Source organism: Sceloporus occidentalis, unplaced genomic scaffold, assembly GCF_023333645.1.
Source record: "Sceloporus occidentalis isolate IW3139 unplaced genomic scaffold, rSceOcc1.0.p SCAF_6, whole genome shotgun sequence".
NCBI lineage: Eukaryota > Metazoa > Chordata > Lepidosauria > Squamata > Phrynosomatidae > Sceloporus > Sceloporus occidentalis.
In genome coordinates, this window is record NW_028316986.1 from 5,171,916 (window position 1) to 5,186,801 (window position 14,886).

General features: G+C 45.2%; 1 protein-coding gene across 6 annotated transcripts in view; it reads left to right on the top strand.

Moving 5' to 3' along the window:
* LOC149310351 (homeobox-containing protein 1-like) overlaps nt 1-14,886 on the top strand; it is a 157,081-nt gene that overhangs the window by 117,163 nt on the left and 25,032 nt on the right. For all 6 annotated transcript variants that reach the window (XM_089528784.1, XM_089528786.1, XM_089528781.1 and 3 more), the window contains exons 5-6: nt 2-112; nt 14,243-14,396. In XM_089528784.1, coding sequence (XP_089384910.1) covers nt 2-112; nt 14,243-14,396 — 265 coding nt within the window. The remainder of the gene's footprint in view (nt 1; nt 113-14,242; nt 14,397-14,886) is intronic.

Genomic DNA, 14,886 nt, shown 5'->3' on the forward strand with positions numbered 1-14,886 from the left:
GGGATCAGTCAGAGTCGGATCTCCCACTGGTTGTTGCAACAGGGATCGGACCTGAGCGAACAAAAGAAAAGGGCCTTTTACCGATGGTACCAGCTTGAGAAGACAAACCCTGGTAAACAAACCAATCCGAGACACTCCGGCCGTTCCCTCTGAACCAAACCTTTTACCCAGCGGCTGTGAGTGTTGTTGGCTTCATCATGCTTCGGTTGGCATGGAACCCCTCCCTTCCTCTCCTCACCCACCCCACTCGATGTTGGTTTTGGGGAATTTTTAGTGAGGGGAGCTTTGGAAAAGGTGACACAAAGACCTGAGGAACTCTTGTTGGGATACCTTTTTCAAATAAGCAAAGGCTAGTAGAGTCAAGGGGCAGGAATTTTCCACTCTGAGGGCTTGAATGCTTGTTCTGATGACATGGTGGGTCAGTCCCCAGGGGCTTTTGTGTGGTCTCCTGGCCCCCCAGTACCCCTTCAGGTTCTGGCATCCTCAAAATGTTTTGGGATGAAAAGCTCTCAAAAATCTCCAACAGAGAAAAGTCAATCCAAAATGCCAACAAAAGTAATTTCATTTTGTTTCTGACCATTTTTGAGGAGGCAAGCTTCATGTGCTCTAAGATGTTCAACTGTTTATTCCTTCCTTTTCATGAGGCTATTTGGAGTGTGTGTGTGTGTGTGTGTGTGTGTGTGTGTGTGTGTGTGTGTGTAAAAGAAAATACTGCAGACTCTGTCCTTTTAATGCTCAATGGTCATGTGTTTTGGAGAGTGCTCACAACTCCAGAGATTTTCTAAGAAGGCCTTTTCTCTATCAGCTATCAGCTTCCGGGCCCAGTACAAGGTGTTGGTTATCACCTTTAAAGCCCTAAATGGCTTGGGTCCAAGCTATCTCAGGGACCGCCTCCTCCCGTACAATCCTCCCCGCGCTCTCCGGTCCTCTGGGAGGAACTTACTGCAGCCTCTAAAATCTAGGCTTGCGGCGACCTCCCAGAGGGCGTTCTCTGCTGTCGCCCCCAAACTCTGGAACGACCTGCCGAATGAGATCCGTCAGATAACATCATTAGACAGCTTTAAAAAAGCGGTTAAGACGGATCTCTTCCGGCAGGCCTTTCCAGATTAACCATCCCGGCCCAGGTTCCCTGATTCCCTCATTCCTCCTGTGGCCCCATCTTAGTGATGGTTGAGGATCAACAGAGGGATATCAGGGTTTTTAGTTTTTAATTGTTGTTTTTATGCTTTGATATTGTGCTTTTAACATGTTATACTGTTTAATACTGTCTTAAGGGGGGGAGGGATAAAGTGTTTTTAATTGTCATATTTTATATTTTACTGTTGTTAACTGCCCGGATTGGTTTGCCAGAGGGCGGTATACAAATAAATATTATTATTATTATTATTATTATTATTATTATTATTATTATACAGGCTGAAACACATTGGGTTATTTAAAGGGAATAAACAGTTGACCATAGTTTTTTGTGGGTTTTTGGGGCTATGAGGTCATGTTCTAGAAGAGTTTATTCCTGACGTTTTGCCAAACCCTTTTAGAAAATGGCCTCATAGCATGAAAACTCCACAAAAAACTATGGATGCCAGCTGTGAAAGCCTTCAACTTCACATAAAACAATTGACCATCTTAGAGTGCCTGGAGCTTGCCTCCTCACTATGTCCTGCTTTTAATGTGCTTTTCAATACTCTCTTCACTCTGACCATTTTTTTGCCAGCGGGATTTACTGCTGGAGGAGGGAACAGTGGTAAAAACTGTACCCCCCATCTCCATAGTTGCCCACCTCTCCTTTAGCACATTGGCATTTCAAGAGTGACAATATTAGCTGAACAAAAGAAAGTGCCTTGAGTGGCATTGTATGGTTACACATTCACTTGCCAGCAGGTGTCACTCTGGTTTCATTTAAAATTTCATGAATGTCCATCACCTTTTTAAGCAGTTTGTTTCTCTGTCAAATAATTCCCTGATGCTATGAACTGTTTTCTATTGGAACAGACTACTTTGGAGGTTATTGGACTCTGTCTCTTTGTATATATTTTAAACCAGGGGCTGGATAGCTGCCTGACCTGTGTGCTGTAATAATAGATCACCTGTATCTCTGAGGCATTGGACTAGATCATCTCTGAGTTTCCTTCCTGATCTGTGGTTCTTTGAAGAAAATTTTCTGCTACTCTGCCAAAGAACTTCTTTAATTTTTTTCTAACTCTTGCATAACCTAAACTGTCCACCCATCCCAACTTGGTTGCCCATTCGCCTTTTGGCAGCTTGTGTGGCTGCTGAGGAGAGATTTTAATGGGAGTTAGCTGGGGTAGGGTGTTGCACTCTTTGTTTTCTGTTTTGCTTTTAATCCTGTTATCATTTTAATAGGATGATTGGGTTAATTGTGTGTAACATTATAACCTACTGTGGTTTTTAACTGTATCTGGTTTTTAATCATCCAGAAAGCAGCCTTGAGTACCATTCCTTGGAGAAAGGTAGGGTAGGAATCAAATTGTTTGACAGACAGACAGATAGATGCCAGGGTTCTTAAAGACAGTGGCTTGTAAGAACTGATAGGGATGAGTTAATATTTTGGCAATTCCCACTTGAAGAAAGAAAGTTGCTCTGAAATTACTCTGTGCACCAGAAGCTGATAATTTCCATATTATTACACCAATGAATCCTGTTCTGGGTTTTTGACTGGTGTTTAAAAGAACTGTCCAAGGTGCTGGACCTATTTAGATACCAGCATCTTGGATAACTATCTTGAAGCATGAATATCACCCTCTACTGCATCCAAAGAAGTGGGTTTGTATCCATGAAAACTCATGCTAAAATAGAAATCAGCCTTAAAGGTGCTGCTACAATCCTTTTGTCCCCTTTCTCTTCCCTTCCACTTTTTTATGCTTCAAGAGACTAACACAGCTACTTCTTGGAGCTGGGTATATTTAGCCTGAAGAAGAGAAGGTTAAGGGGTGACATGAGAGCCAAATTTCAATTCTTTTAAAGAATGTCATACTGAGGATGGTGTAAGCTTGTTTCATGCTGCTTCAGAGACTAGGACCCGGAGCAGTGGGTGTAAACTACCAGAAAAGAAATTCCACCTAAACATTAGGAAGAACTTCCTGATGGTAAGAGCTGTCCAACAGTGGAAGACGCTTCTTTGGAGGGTGGTGGAGTCTTCTTCTTTGCAGATTTTTAAACAGAGGCTGGAAGGAGTGCTTTGATTATGTATTCCTGCATGGCATAGGCTTGGTGGATGTCTCTTGGAATCTCTTCCATCTCTATCATTCTAGGATTGCAGGGTTCATGCTAAGACCCAGAGCAGAGTCACTGTGCACTGACATAGAAGCTGTCAGCCACCAAGGATATTGTGGCTTTTTCTTAGGCTGTCATGTTTGACAAAGGTTCCATGCTTTCTATTACTGGGATCCCTCCAATTTCCCAAGCAAGCAAAAACTCACCCACCAATCCTCCCTCCCTTTCCTGATTTAATAGCATCATTTTATATCCCTTTCCTAAAAACCTCCACCTGTGTTATCTGTAACCTTTCTTTGTCACTGATAATTTAGAGTCTTTTTAGAAGGAAGTTTTCTGTCTCTGCACACAAGTTAAAAAAGAGTGTTTAAGGAGAGTGTGGGTTTTCATAAGCATATAGAGCAGTGGCTCCCAAACTTTGGTCTTCAAGATGGTTTTGGATTCCCAGAATTCCTATGTGTTGGTCAAGCTGGCTGGAGCTTCTGGAAGCTGAAGTCCAAAATACCTGGAGGACCAAAGTTTGGGAATCACTGATACAGAGCCTGCCTTTTTTCAACTTTAGCCTTGGAGGGATCCAGGATAGGTGAGCATTCACCTCATCTTTCTCCTTTGTAACAGTCCAGAATAACATGACAGTATGTGCCTGATTTTGTATTGGTACCTGGTGCCTTCCATGTTATGGGATGAGGAATCCACTCCTAGCCATCATTCAGACTTTAAAGGGAGATCTCCAAGGTGCCAAACCCTAGTCTTCTCCTCAAGTGGTTCCATAGGGGTCCAGCCTAAAACAAGTGTGACTCTTAGGTCATGTGCAGCCCCTGAATCCCAGTTTTGTGGCTCCTGAAGGCTCTCACTATTTCCGCAAGGCCCCAATTTTCCTCTCCAGCTTTTGACCTGATAACCTTTAAGAAAACCCCCAAACATTAGAAGATCCCTCTTCCTCACAAGGACTCTAGCATCCCACTCCTACCCTAATAACTCTATTTTCCTACCCTAATACCTCAATTTCAGAATAGCAAGAGGAAAGGACATGAAACCTTCCCGTAAGGCTTCTGTAGTGCATATGCCAACCTTTTGAAGAGATCCTAAGTTTTGAACTTGGACCTGAGTCTTGGTAAACTCTCAGGTCACCCTGACAGATCTTGAAGCGCCCACACTTTGCCATCAGGAATTCATTAGGACTGGCTTGATTAGTCTGGCTGGCAAGGAGGTAGCTAGTCAGCTCAGAGGAGAAGGAGGAGGAGTGAGCAGCTTTGGCAATGTTCTCAGTCTCTTTTTCCAGCCATCCTGAACTCAGAGATGTGATAGCTTTGGCTTGCAACATGGGACAGCAAGTGTCTGCAAGGTTTGGGGCTTGTTTGTGTTTTTTTTTCCAATACGAAAAAAATTGCATCATTCTTCTTGGCCTTGGTCCCATGAGCTCCTCTGCTTAAATGTTACTGGTGACATTTGACATTAGATTCTTCCTGCTAGTAGCAAGCAAACTTCCTTTGGACTCCAAAAGCTGCAGCGGGCCTTCTGTTTGCTCCACCTGGTGTGTGTGTGTGTGTGTGTGTGTGTGTGTCTTTTTGGAAGCTGGAAAGAAACCAATAAGGCAACCCATATCCTGGCTATGGGTGCCTCTACACTGTAGAAATAATGCTGTTTGACATCACTGTAAGAGCTGTAGCCCCATTCAATGGAATCCTGGGATTTGTAGTTTTATATGGTCTTTAGCTTTATCTGCCAAGGGATACTGGTGCCTCATAAAACTACAAGTCCCAGGATTCTGTAGGATGGAGCCATTACAGTTAAAGTGGTGTCAAACTGCATTATTTCTACAATGTAGATTTACCCTGAGAGCTGACTTACTCAGCCTCTGTAGTTTTTAATGTAATTACCATTGTTATAAGTACCATAACTTAACGCACAGACTAGATAATATTTACACAGACATAAGTCCCATTGAGCTCAATGGGATGCTTGTGTGTGCGTATGCATGTATGCCATCAAGTCACCTGTTGACTGGTGAGGGATGCTGAAAGCAGTATTCCAACAATGTCTAGAAGGTCAAATGATTCCCTCGTGGTTGTAGTCTTCTGCTTTCACCCAGGGGAAGTATGGAAGGTCCTGAACACTGAGTGGTTAAATTTATTCAGGCATCCTTTTTATTCTTGAGCTTCCAGGCCATAAAAGTAAAAATGTTTGGAACAAGCTGTGGTTTGTATGCATGAGATTTTTTCATGTTGAGGTTTGTTGTTGATTGCTGTCAAGTCAACTTTGACTTATGGAGTGAACCGAGGAAGAAAGAGTATCAACTCATTTGAAATGTGGTGCTGGGGAATCATAGAATCATAGAGTTGGAAGACACCACAAGGGCCATTCAACCCCAATCTGCCATGCAGGAAATCTCAATCAAAGCATCCCTGACAGATGACCATCCAGCCTCTGCTTAAAGACCTCCAAAGAAGGAGACTCCACTACAGTCCGAGGGAGTTCGTTCCACTGTCGAACAACCCTTACTGTCAGGAAGTTCCTCCTAATGTTGAGGTGGAATCTCTTTTCCTGCAGCTTGCATCCATTGTTCCACATTCTAGTCTCTGGAGCAACAGAAAACAAGCTTGCTCCCGCCTCAATATGACAGCCCTTCAAATATTTAAACAGAGCTATCATATCACCTCTTAACTTCTCTTCTCCAGGCTAAACATCACCAGCTCCCGAAGTTGTTCCTCATAGGGCATTGTTTTCTAGACCCTTCACCATTTTAATCACCCTTCTTTGGACACACTCCAGTTTCTCCACATCCTTTTTGAATTGTGGTGCCCAGAACTGGACACACTATTCCAGGTGAGGCCTGACCAGAGCAGAATAGAGTGAGACTATTACTTCTCTTGATCTAGACCAGTGGTGGCGAACCTTTTACAGACCGAGTGCCCAAACTGCAACCCAAAACCCATTTATTTATCACAAAGTGCCACCTTCTTCTGGCTTTCTAGTAACAAACTCTGGCAAATTCTGTGCTGGGGTGACAGAGCGTGTGCCCACAGAGAGGGTTCTGAGTGCCACCTCTGGCACACCTGCCATAGGTTCGCCACCACTGATCTAGACATCTGTTGATGCAGCCTAAAATCGCATTGGCCTTGTTAGCTGCCACATCACACTGTTGACTCATGTTCAACTTGTGGTCTACTTGGACTCCTAGATCCTTTTTACACGTGGTTTCATTCAGCCAGGTGTCTCCCATCCTATATCCGTGCATTTCATTTTTCCGCCCTAAGTGCAGTACCTTACATTTCTCCGTGTTGAATTTCATTTTGTTAGCTATGGCCCAGTTTTCTAGTCTGTTCAGGTCATTTTGAATCTTGATCCTGTCCTCTGGGGTATTAGCTATTCCTCCTAATTTGGTGTCATCTGCAGATTTGATAAGTAAGCCCCCAATTTTGTCCTCCAAGTCATTGATAAAGATGTTGAATAGCACTGGCCCCAGGACAGAGCCCTGTGGGACTCCACTGGTCACTTCTCTCCAGGATGAAAAGGAGCCATTGTTGAGCACCCTTTGGGTTCAGCTGGTCAACAAATTACAAATCCATGTAACAGTTGCCTTGTCTAGCCCACAATGTCATGGAGAACTTTGTCAAAGGCCTTACTGAAATCAAGATATACTATATCCACAGCATTCCCTTCATCTAACAAGCTAGTAATTTTATCAAAAAAAGAGATCAGGTTTGTCTGGCATGACTTCTTTCTCTGAACCCCATGTTGACTTTTTGTGATTATGGAATTGCTTTCTACATGTTCACAGACTCTCTGTTTAATGATCTGCTCTAGAATCTTTCCTGGTATTGATGTCAGACTAACTGGACGATAATTGTTGGGATCCCCCCCCCCCTTTTGAAGATGGGGACAATGTTTTGCCCTCCTCCAGTCTGCTGGGACTTCTCCTGTCCTCCAAGAGTTCTCAAAGATAATTGCTAATGGTTCCAATATTATATTTGCCAGTTCTTTTAATACCCTTGGATGTAGTTCATCTGGTCCTGGAGACTTATATTCATTTAGAAGAGTCCTACAGATACTGTGGATTGCTAAAAAGACAAGTAAAAGAGCAAATTAAACTTAAACTTTCCCTAGAAGCCAGGGTAAAGAAACTGACACTGTCATATTTTGGACATATCATGAGAAGACAGGACTCAATAGAAAAGACATTAATGCTTGGTAAGATGGAATACAGTTGGTAAGACCTGAGCAGGGCTATTGATAACAGGGTGACTTGGAGGTCTTCATATGGCGGCCATAAGTTGAAGTCAATTGACCTGAAGGCAATTAACAGTAGCAACAACAACAACAAATAAGGACTGAGATATATATATATATATATATATATATATATATATATATATAAATATATATAGGATTGAGCATGTGAATGACAGTGATGCAGCATGTTGTTACAGTTAGGGTTACTATATTCTGAAGGGCAAAAAAGAGGACACATTTACCAACTAATGACTCCAAAATACTGATATTTATGACGCCTCTCACTTTAAATCTGTGTGTGTATGTCCCTTCAAGTTGCCTGTCAACTTATTGCGACCCCATGAATTTCATAGGATTTTCTTAGGCAACAAATATTCAGAGGTGGTTTTGCCAGTTCCTTCCTCTGAAATCTATTATTGTTGTTGTTGTTGTTGTTATTATTATTATTAACCTTTATTTATAAAGCACTGTAAATCTAGCTCACAGAGCCTGATATTTGTTGGTGTTAATTGCAGCTCAGCCTACTTAGATTCCAAAACGAGATGGGATCTGCTACCTTTATGGTATTTCGGCCTTGCTAGACCATCTGTGTTACCTGTTAACTTATGGTGACCCCATGAATTTCATAGGATTTTCTTAGGCAAAGAATACTTAGAGGTGGGCTTGGCAGTTTTTTCCTTTGAAATACAGTCACCCCTCCTTTCTCGCGGACTTGGGATCTGTGTTCTTGAATATGTGTGGAGGGGCAACCTACATTATCATCAATAGGGCACACCTCCATGGCACACATCTCTTGTGCGCTTGTGGGGGTATACCCCATTCAAGCCTTTGGGGCTTGAATAGGTGCCAGTCCCTGCTTTTGCCGGGGGGGGGGGGGGTCAGGAACGGCTACAAAAGGCCCTCCCCTGGCTTGAGAGGATGCCAGCCCTTACCACCTGGGGCACGGGAGCGCGCCCAGCGGGACTCCATCAGTTGCGCAGTTGAGCAGCTGTGTAGTGGGGATAAGAGGATAAGGAGTGGGTTATAGCTAGCTGAGCCATAGTTCAGAGGAATGACATTGTTATTAGTCTTCCTCTGCCTTGGCTCCTTGATGTCTATAGGGCAGTACTTCTCAAATAGTGGGGCGGGCCCCCCGGGGGGGGTGCAAGGCTCTGTAAAGGGGGGCGCGAGGCTCAGGATACAGTGTTATGCAGAGGTGTACTTATAACAATTTTATAGACAAATGATACTATTTACAGTTGCGCGGGGGGCGCGAAATGTTTTCTTCTTCCTAGGGGGGGGCATGACAGAAAATAATTGAGAAGCAGTGCTATAGGGGGAGAGTCAAGGGACATGGGGTGTGGTTTGCATGGGGAGGTGGCTGGTAATTGTGAGGTTGTAACAGGAGCTCCTATCGGAGTAGTGTGGGGCAGGGGGAGATATGGCAGTAGGAGAGTGGAACTAAAAAGGAAAGGAAGGCGAGATCGATGCATAATATCTATCTCTCCTTCCATCCACCCTCCTAACCAAAGAGAACTGAGGGTCAGTCCAACTGTACCACAAACCCTGTCTCTGCTCCTGTGCAATGCCAGGTCAGTTAGGAATAAGACCCGCATAATACACGATCTCATTCAAGATAAGAACTGCGACCTGGCTTGCATTACTGAGATGTGGCTCGGGCCTGAGAGTGAAGCAATGTGGGCACAGGCCCTTCCAGCCGGGTACTCAGTTAAGGACCAGATCAGGTTAGGTGGGTGGGGGGGCGGTGTTGCCTTGGTCCATAAGAACACCCTTCCTTTGATCAGGAACCATGTCCGAAAAACTGACTTCATTGAGTGCGTCTACCTGACCCTGAAGGCCAGGGACAGTCTGGGGATTCTGTTGGTCTACCATCCACCCCGTGCACTAACTCCCTAGCCGAGCTGACACAACTGGTCTCGGAACTGGTGTTGGAGTCCCCTAGGCTTCTTGTCCTGGGGGACCTCAACATCCCTTTCTATGCCAGTCATGGTCCAACTGGTGCGGCTCGGGAGTTCATGGCTACCATGACTGCCATGGGCCTGTCCCAATTGGTTTCAGGGCCCACACATTGTGCTGGTAACACTCTCGATGTCGTCTTTAGTTCGGACATGGATACTCAGTGGGCAGAGGTCTTCAATATCTCTGCCCTATCATGGACGGACCACTTCCTGATCGAGGCTCGAATTAAGGCTTCTACCCTAAGCCCCCCAGGGGGTGGAGGACCTATTAGGATGGTCCACCCTTGAAGGCTGATGGAACCCAAAAGGTTCCAAGAAGCCCTAGAGGGATATATGGTTGGAACTGACGGTGACTCTGTTAATGCCCTGACTAACATCTGGGATACGGATCTCTCCAGGGCTATACACAGTATCGCTCCCAAGCGTCCTTTCCGGCCTGCTTCCAATAAGCAACCCTGGTACATGGAAGATCTCAGGGAAAGGAAGACACCAGCACTTAGCCGACAAGACACTCCTTGAGTCTCTATTGAAGGCTTACGGAGTGGCAATAAATGCAGCAAAGCATTCGTTCTATGCTGCACGTATTGTGTCCGCGGAGTCGTGTCCGGCAAAGCTGTTCAGGGTGGTGAGGGAGCTGACACAACTGCCCCCCCGAACCCTATTCTATATCCTTCTAAAGCCTGCTGTGACGAATTTAACAACTTCTTCGCGGATAAAATCTCTCGGCTAAGGGCTGATCTCGACGCCAGTACTTCTTCAGATCGTATAAGAGAAGTATCCAGGGATTCCGTGGACTCTGTTAAACTGGATCACTTTGAGTTTTTGAGTACCGAGGAAGTGGACAAGATTCTTCGTAGTGTTAGGAAGACGACATGCTCTCTTGATCCCTGTCCTTCATGGCTGGCAGCCCAGGGGGGAACGGCGGTCACTTCTATGCTATGCTGTATAATTAATTAATCTTTCAGGGAAGGACATTTTCCATCAAGTTTAAAATCAGCAATAGTAAAACCTTTGCTAAAAAAGCCCTCCCTGGACCCCCTGATTCGGAATAATTATCGGCCTGTTTTGCTGCTGCCTTTTCTGGGGAAGGTGATCGAGAGAGCGATTGCTTTCCAACTTCAGGGGATCTTAGAAGAAACAGATTTTCTAGACCCATTTCAAATCGGCTTCCGGGCGGGCTATGGAGTTGAGACTGCCATGGTTGCCTTAGTCGATGATCTCCGTCTGGGCATGGACGGGGGAAGCGTGTCCCTGTTAGTGCTTTTGGACATTTCAGCGGCTTTCGATATCATTGACCATGGTATCCTTCTGGAACGCCTGAGGGAGTTAGGTATCGGGGGCACTATGCTCCAGTGGTTCCGTTCCTACCTCTCGGGTAGATTCCAGATGGTGCAGCTGGGGGACGTCTGCTCAGGTAAGAGGGCACTTACATCTGGTGTCCCTCAAGGAGCCATTCTGTCTCCCATGCTATTCAACATTTACATGAAACCGCTGGGAGAGATCATCCAGAGACACGGGGTGTGGTGTTATCAGTACACTGATGACACCCAAATATGTTTCTCTGTGTCTCCGACTGATGCAGTGACTAGGGATGGCATCTCTCCTCTAAATGCCTGCTTGGAGTCGGTAATGGGCTGGATGAGGGAAAACAAACTCAGTTTGAATCCAGAGAAAATGGAAGTGCTAGTGATAGGTTCTCCCGGCCCGGGGGGGGGGGGGGAAGGATATTTGTCCACCTGTCCTGAATGGGTGTCACGCTCCCCCTGAAGGACTCAGTTCGCAGTTTGGGGGTGCTTTTGGACTTGTCGCTCCAGCTGACTTCTCAGGTGGATGCGACGGTCAGAAGCACCTGCTATCAGCTTCGGCTGATACACCAGCTGCAACACTACCTAGGCCGGGGGGACCTTGAAACAGTGGTACATGCCCTGGTAACCTCTCGGTTGGATTTCTATAATGCGCTCTACATGGGGCAACCCTTGTACCAAACCCGGAAGCTTCAGTTAGTACAGAATATGGCAGCTAGGCTGGTCACTGGATGCTCCAGGGCCGACCATATAACACCAATTTTATATGATCTTCATTGGCTGCCTGTTCGCTTCTGGGCACAATACAAGGTGTTGGTTATAACCTATAAAGCCCTAAATGGCTTGGGCCCAGGGTGCTTGGAGGACTGCCTTTCCCCATATAATCCGCCGCGCACACTCAGGTCAGCTGGGAAGAGTTTATTGAGGATCCCTTCTACAAGATATAGGTCAACCTCTCAAAGGACATTTTCCATCTTGGCCCCTGGGATCTGGAACACCCTCCCTGAGGAGCTCCGCACCACCACCTCCCTGGATCTCTTCAAAAAGAGACTGAAGACCTTTTTGTTTCATCAAGCCTTCCCTGATGTTCCGTGATATGTGTGGGCCCCCCATATGTTTAACATCTTCGAGTATATTGCTGGCTTGGTTTAATGTTGATTTTATGTGTACTGTGCACTGTTTTGCAAGTTTTAATTATCTATTGCAATTTTTATCTTTTATTGTATCGTTATTGCCATTGTTGTACACCGCTGTGATCGAATGGAATAGCGGTATATAAATAAATTTTATTATTATCATTATTATTATTATTATTATTATTATTCCAACACATGTCCCTTTTTCTAGTTTCTGCAACTCATTGTGGCCTCAGAATATGCCCAATATGTCCAACACTAGATAGATATTAATTATTAAATCCCTTATCCAGCAAGGGGTGTGTGTGTAAGGTATGCCAACAGATTTGAACCAGCCATGCTTTCAGGGCTCCGGCCAAGTGAGCTCATCTCTTGGCCACACTATGGATGTTGCTGATACTCAGGGACAGGTCGGGGTGGGGAAAAGCTTGTTTTGTATTCTGAAGGCAGACCTGTCAATAAATGATTTACATGAAAGCAGACGCATGGCAGAAGCAAATTTATAGATTTTTTTTTTGGGGGGGGGGAGGCCTTCCTTTTAACTAAGAAGCATCTTTGAAATGCTTGTCTTCTAGAATCACTTTGCATCTGTTACCTGGATGCTAAGCAGGGCAGAATTTCATTCTCTCCCCCAATTTGCTTTGAAGTTGAGTGTCAAGCTGTTCTCCTGTGGGAAGGGGGTTGACTTTATAGCTCTTTATAACCTTGCATATACCCTTCTGAATCTCATGCTTGTGTTTACACCTAGTTTTATCTTTTTAAAAAAGAAAAGCCCCACTCTGAATCTGTTCCAGAGGTCTCTCTGGAGTTATGTACATGGATTGGTATTTTCTTGGGATGCTACATTAGCTGTACCAGCTGTTGTACTTCCTCTGGGCCTCTGTATAGAGCAGTGGTTCTCAGATGGTGGTGTGGTACCCTTGGGCAGGTATGAGAGTTTCTCAAGGAAAACATGAGACTTGGATGCCCTCCAGATCCTCCTTCCCCCAAATTTCTTTATGGGACTGAGCAAACAGAGAGGAAAAATGAGGCTGTTCCCATTTTTTCAGATTTGACTGGAACCCCTACTGTCTGCATGGCCTGCTCTAAAGGTGAGCCGAACACCCATGGACAGTCCACAGTATGCAACGTCAAGCCTCACTGTTCAGTTTTTCCCCCCACCTCCTTCCTGTGCATATGCACCATAGCATGAACATATCCCGTGACTGCCAATTACCTCCCTGGTCTGTAAGGTTACATGTCAAATTAATAAACTCATATAATAGCTTGAAAATATTCCGAAAATATATAAAATCCAAAAAGCAATTTTGATTTTGCCATTTTATATAAGGGACACCATTTTACTCTGCCATTATATTTAATGGGACTTGAGCATCCACAGATTTTGGTATCCACGAGGAGTCTTGGAACTAAACCCCAGCGGATACCAAGGACCCACTGTGTTAGAAGTAAGAATTATTGTGGTGGGTATACCTTTACAAAGAAATATTGTATCCTTCCTGACTTTCCCAATTTGAAATTACTTGTCTTATGTACCAGCCCAGGCATCTGCTGACTTTGAAGGCACGGGTGGAGTGATGCTGGACCAAGGAGGATGCAAAGGGGTGACAGCCTGAAGTGTTAGCTAATCTGGCCACTCACCATGCTGATGACCAGTTTAGCTAACATGAGTTTGCCAACAGCCTACAGCAAATGTGGGCAGTGCAGTGAGGCCAAGCACCAGCTTTCTGCTTTTGGGATCCTCCAGGCGTCTACACAGACTGCCAAAATGCAGCAACAACAAAATCCATGAAAGCTCAAAAGTTCACTTACGGTGTTTAAAAAATTGCACTCCTGGTTGTGGTAGGGTTTTGATGTTAATCTGTGCAAATGGGGGGGGGGGGGCTGTAACCTGTTGTGAATTTCCTGGACAAAAAGCCCATCTTTGGATAGAGGAAAGATGGTCCAGGGTGTGTTGTGGTGTTGGGAAGCTGCAAAAACAGGCTACCCAGGGACTGGACATGGCCCTAGGAGTCCACATTGCCCACCCCATTGTCCAGGGCAGTGTCTTCTGTTCAGCAAATCTGTAATGCAAACCAATTCCTTTAGAAATGAGAGCTGGGAGTATGTTACTGCTGACTTTGGTTCTGGTGAATTTGCAGACATGTTGCCCTTCTCACAAAGCTCCTTGACTCGGCTTCTGCCTCCACAGCTTCTCAGCCAAGTATACGAGAACCTGTTAGCCTTTACTGCCTCCTGCTTAATTCTGAATGACACAAAATCTCTTCCCCTCCTTGGAGGTTGTTGCTTTTTCGCTATTTGCCAGGCCAAGAAGAGAAGCGAAGTTCTCAATCCACTAGGAGATTGACTGTCTCCCTCCACTCTCCTTTCTTTTCAGGGGCGACGTTAAGCATGAGACCGGCCCCCATCCCAGTAGAAGAACCAGAATGGAGGCAGACACCTCCCCCAGTCACAGCTACCTCGGGGACCTTCCGCTTGCGGCGGGGCAGCCGGTTCACATGGCGTAAGGAGTGTCTGGCTGTCATGGAAAGGTATGTGGTTGGGCCAAGGGCATGGTGAATTCAAAGTGTGTGGGGTGACCATAGAGTTGATGTCCACTAAGGAAGGGAAGAGGTCACACTGGAGGATGTGCAGAGGTGAGATTTTCTGGACATCTAGCTGCCATTTCTCTGATTCTGTGATCCAGCTGGCTGAGTAGATATGACGAAAGACCTCCCACCAGTATTTGCTATAGGAAATACTGGTTGCAAAGTTTTCTAGGGCTGGGGAAGTAACTGTGTTAGTTTGTTGGTTGAATGATAACAAGTTAGTTTGGCATCAACAGGAGTATAGTGTCTAGACTGAAGAAAGTAATAGTACCACTCTATCCAGCCTCACCTGGAATAGTGTCTCCAGTTCTGTGCACTACAGTTCAAGAAGAATGTTGACAAGCTGGAGCATGTCCAGAGGAGGTGAGCAAATTGGTAAAAGATCTGGAAACCATTCCCTATGAGGTGCGGCAGCTCCTATTTAGCCTGGGAA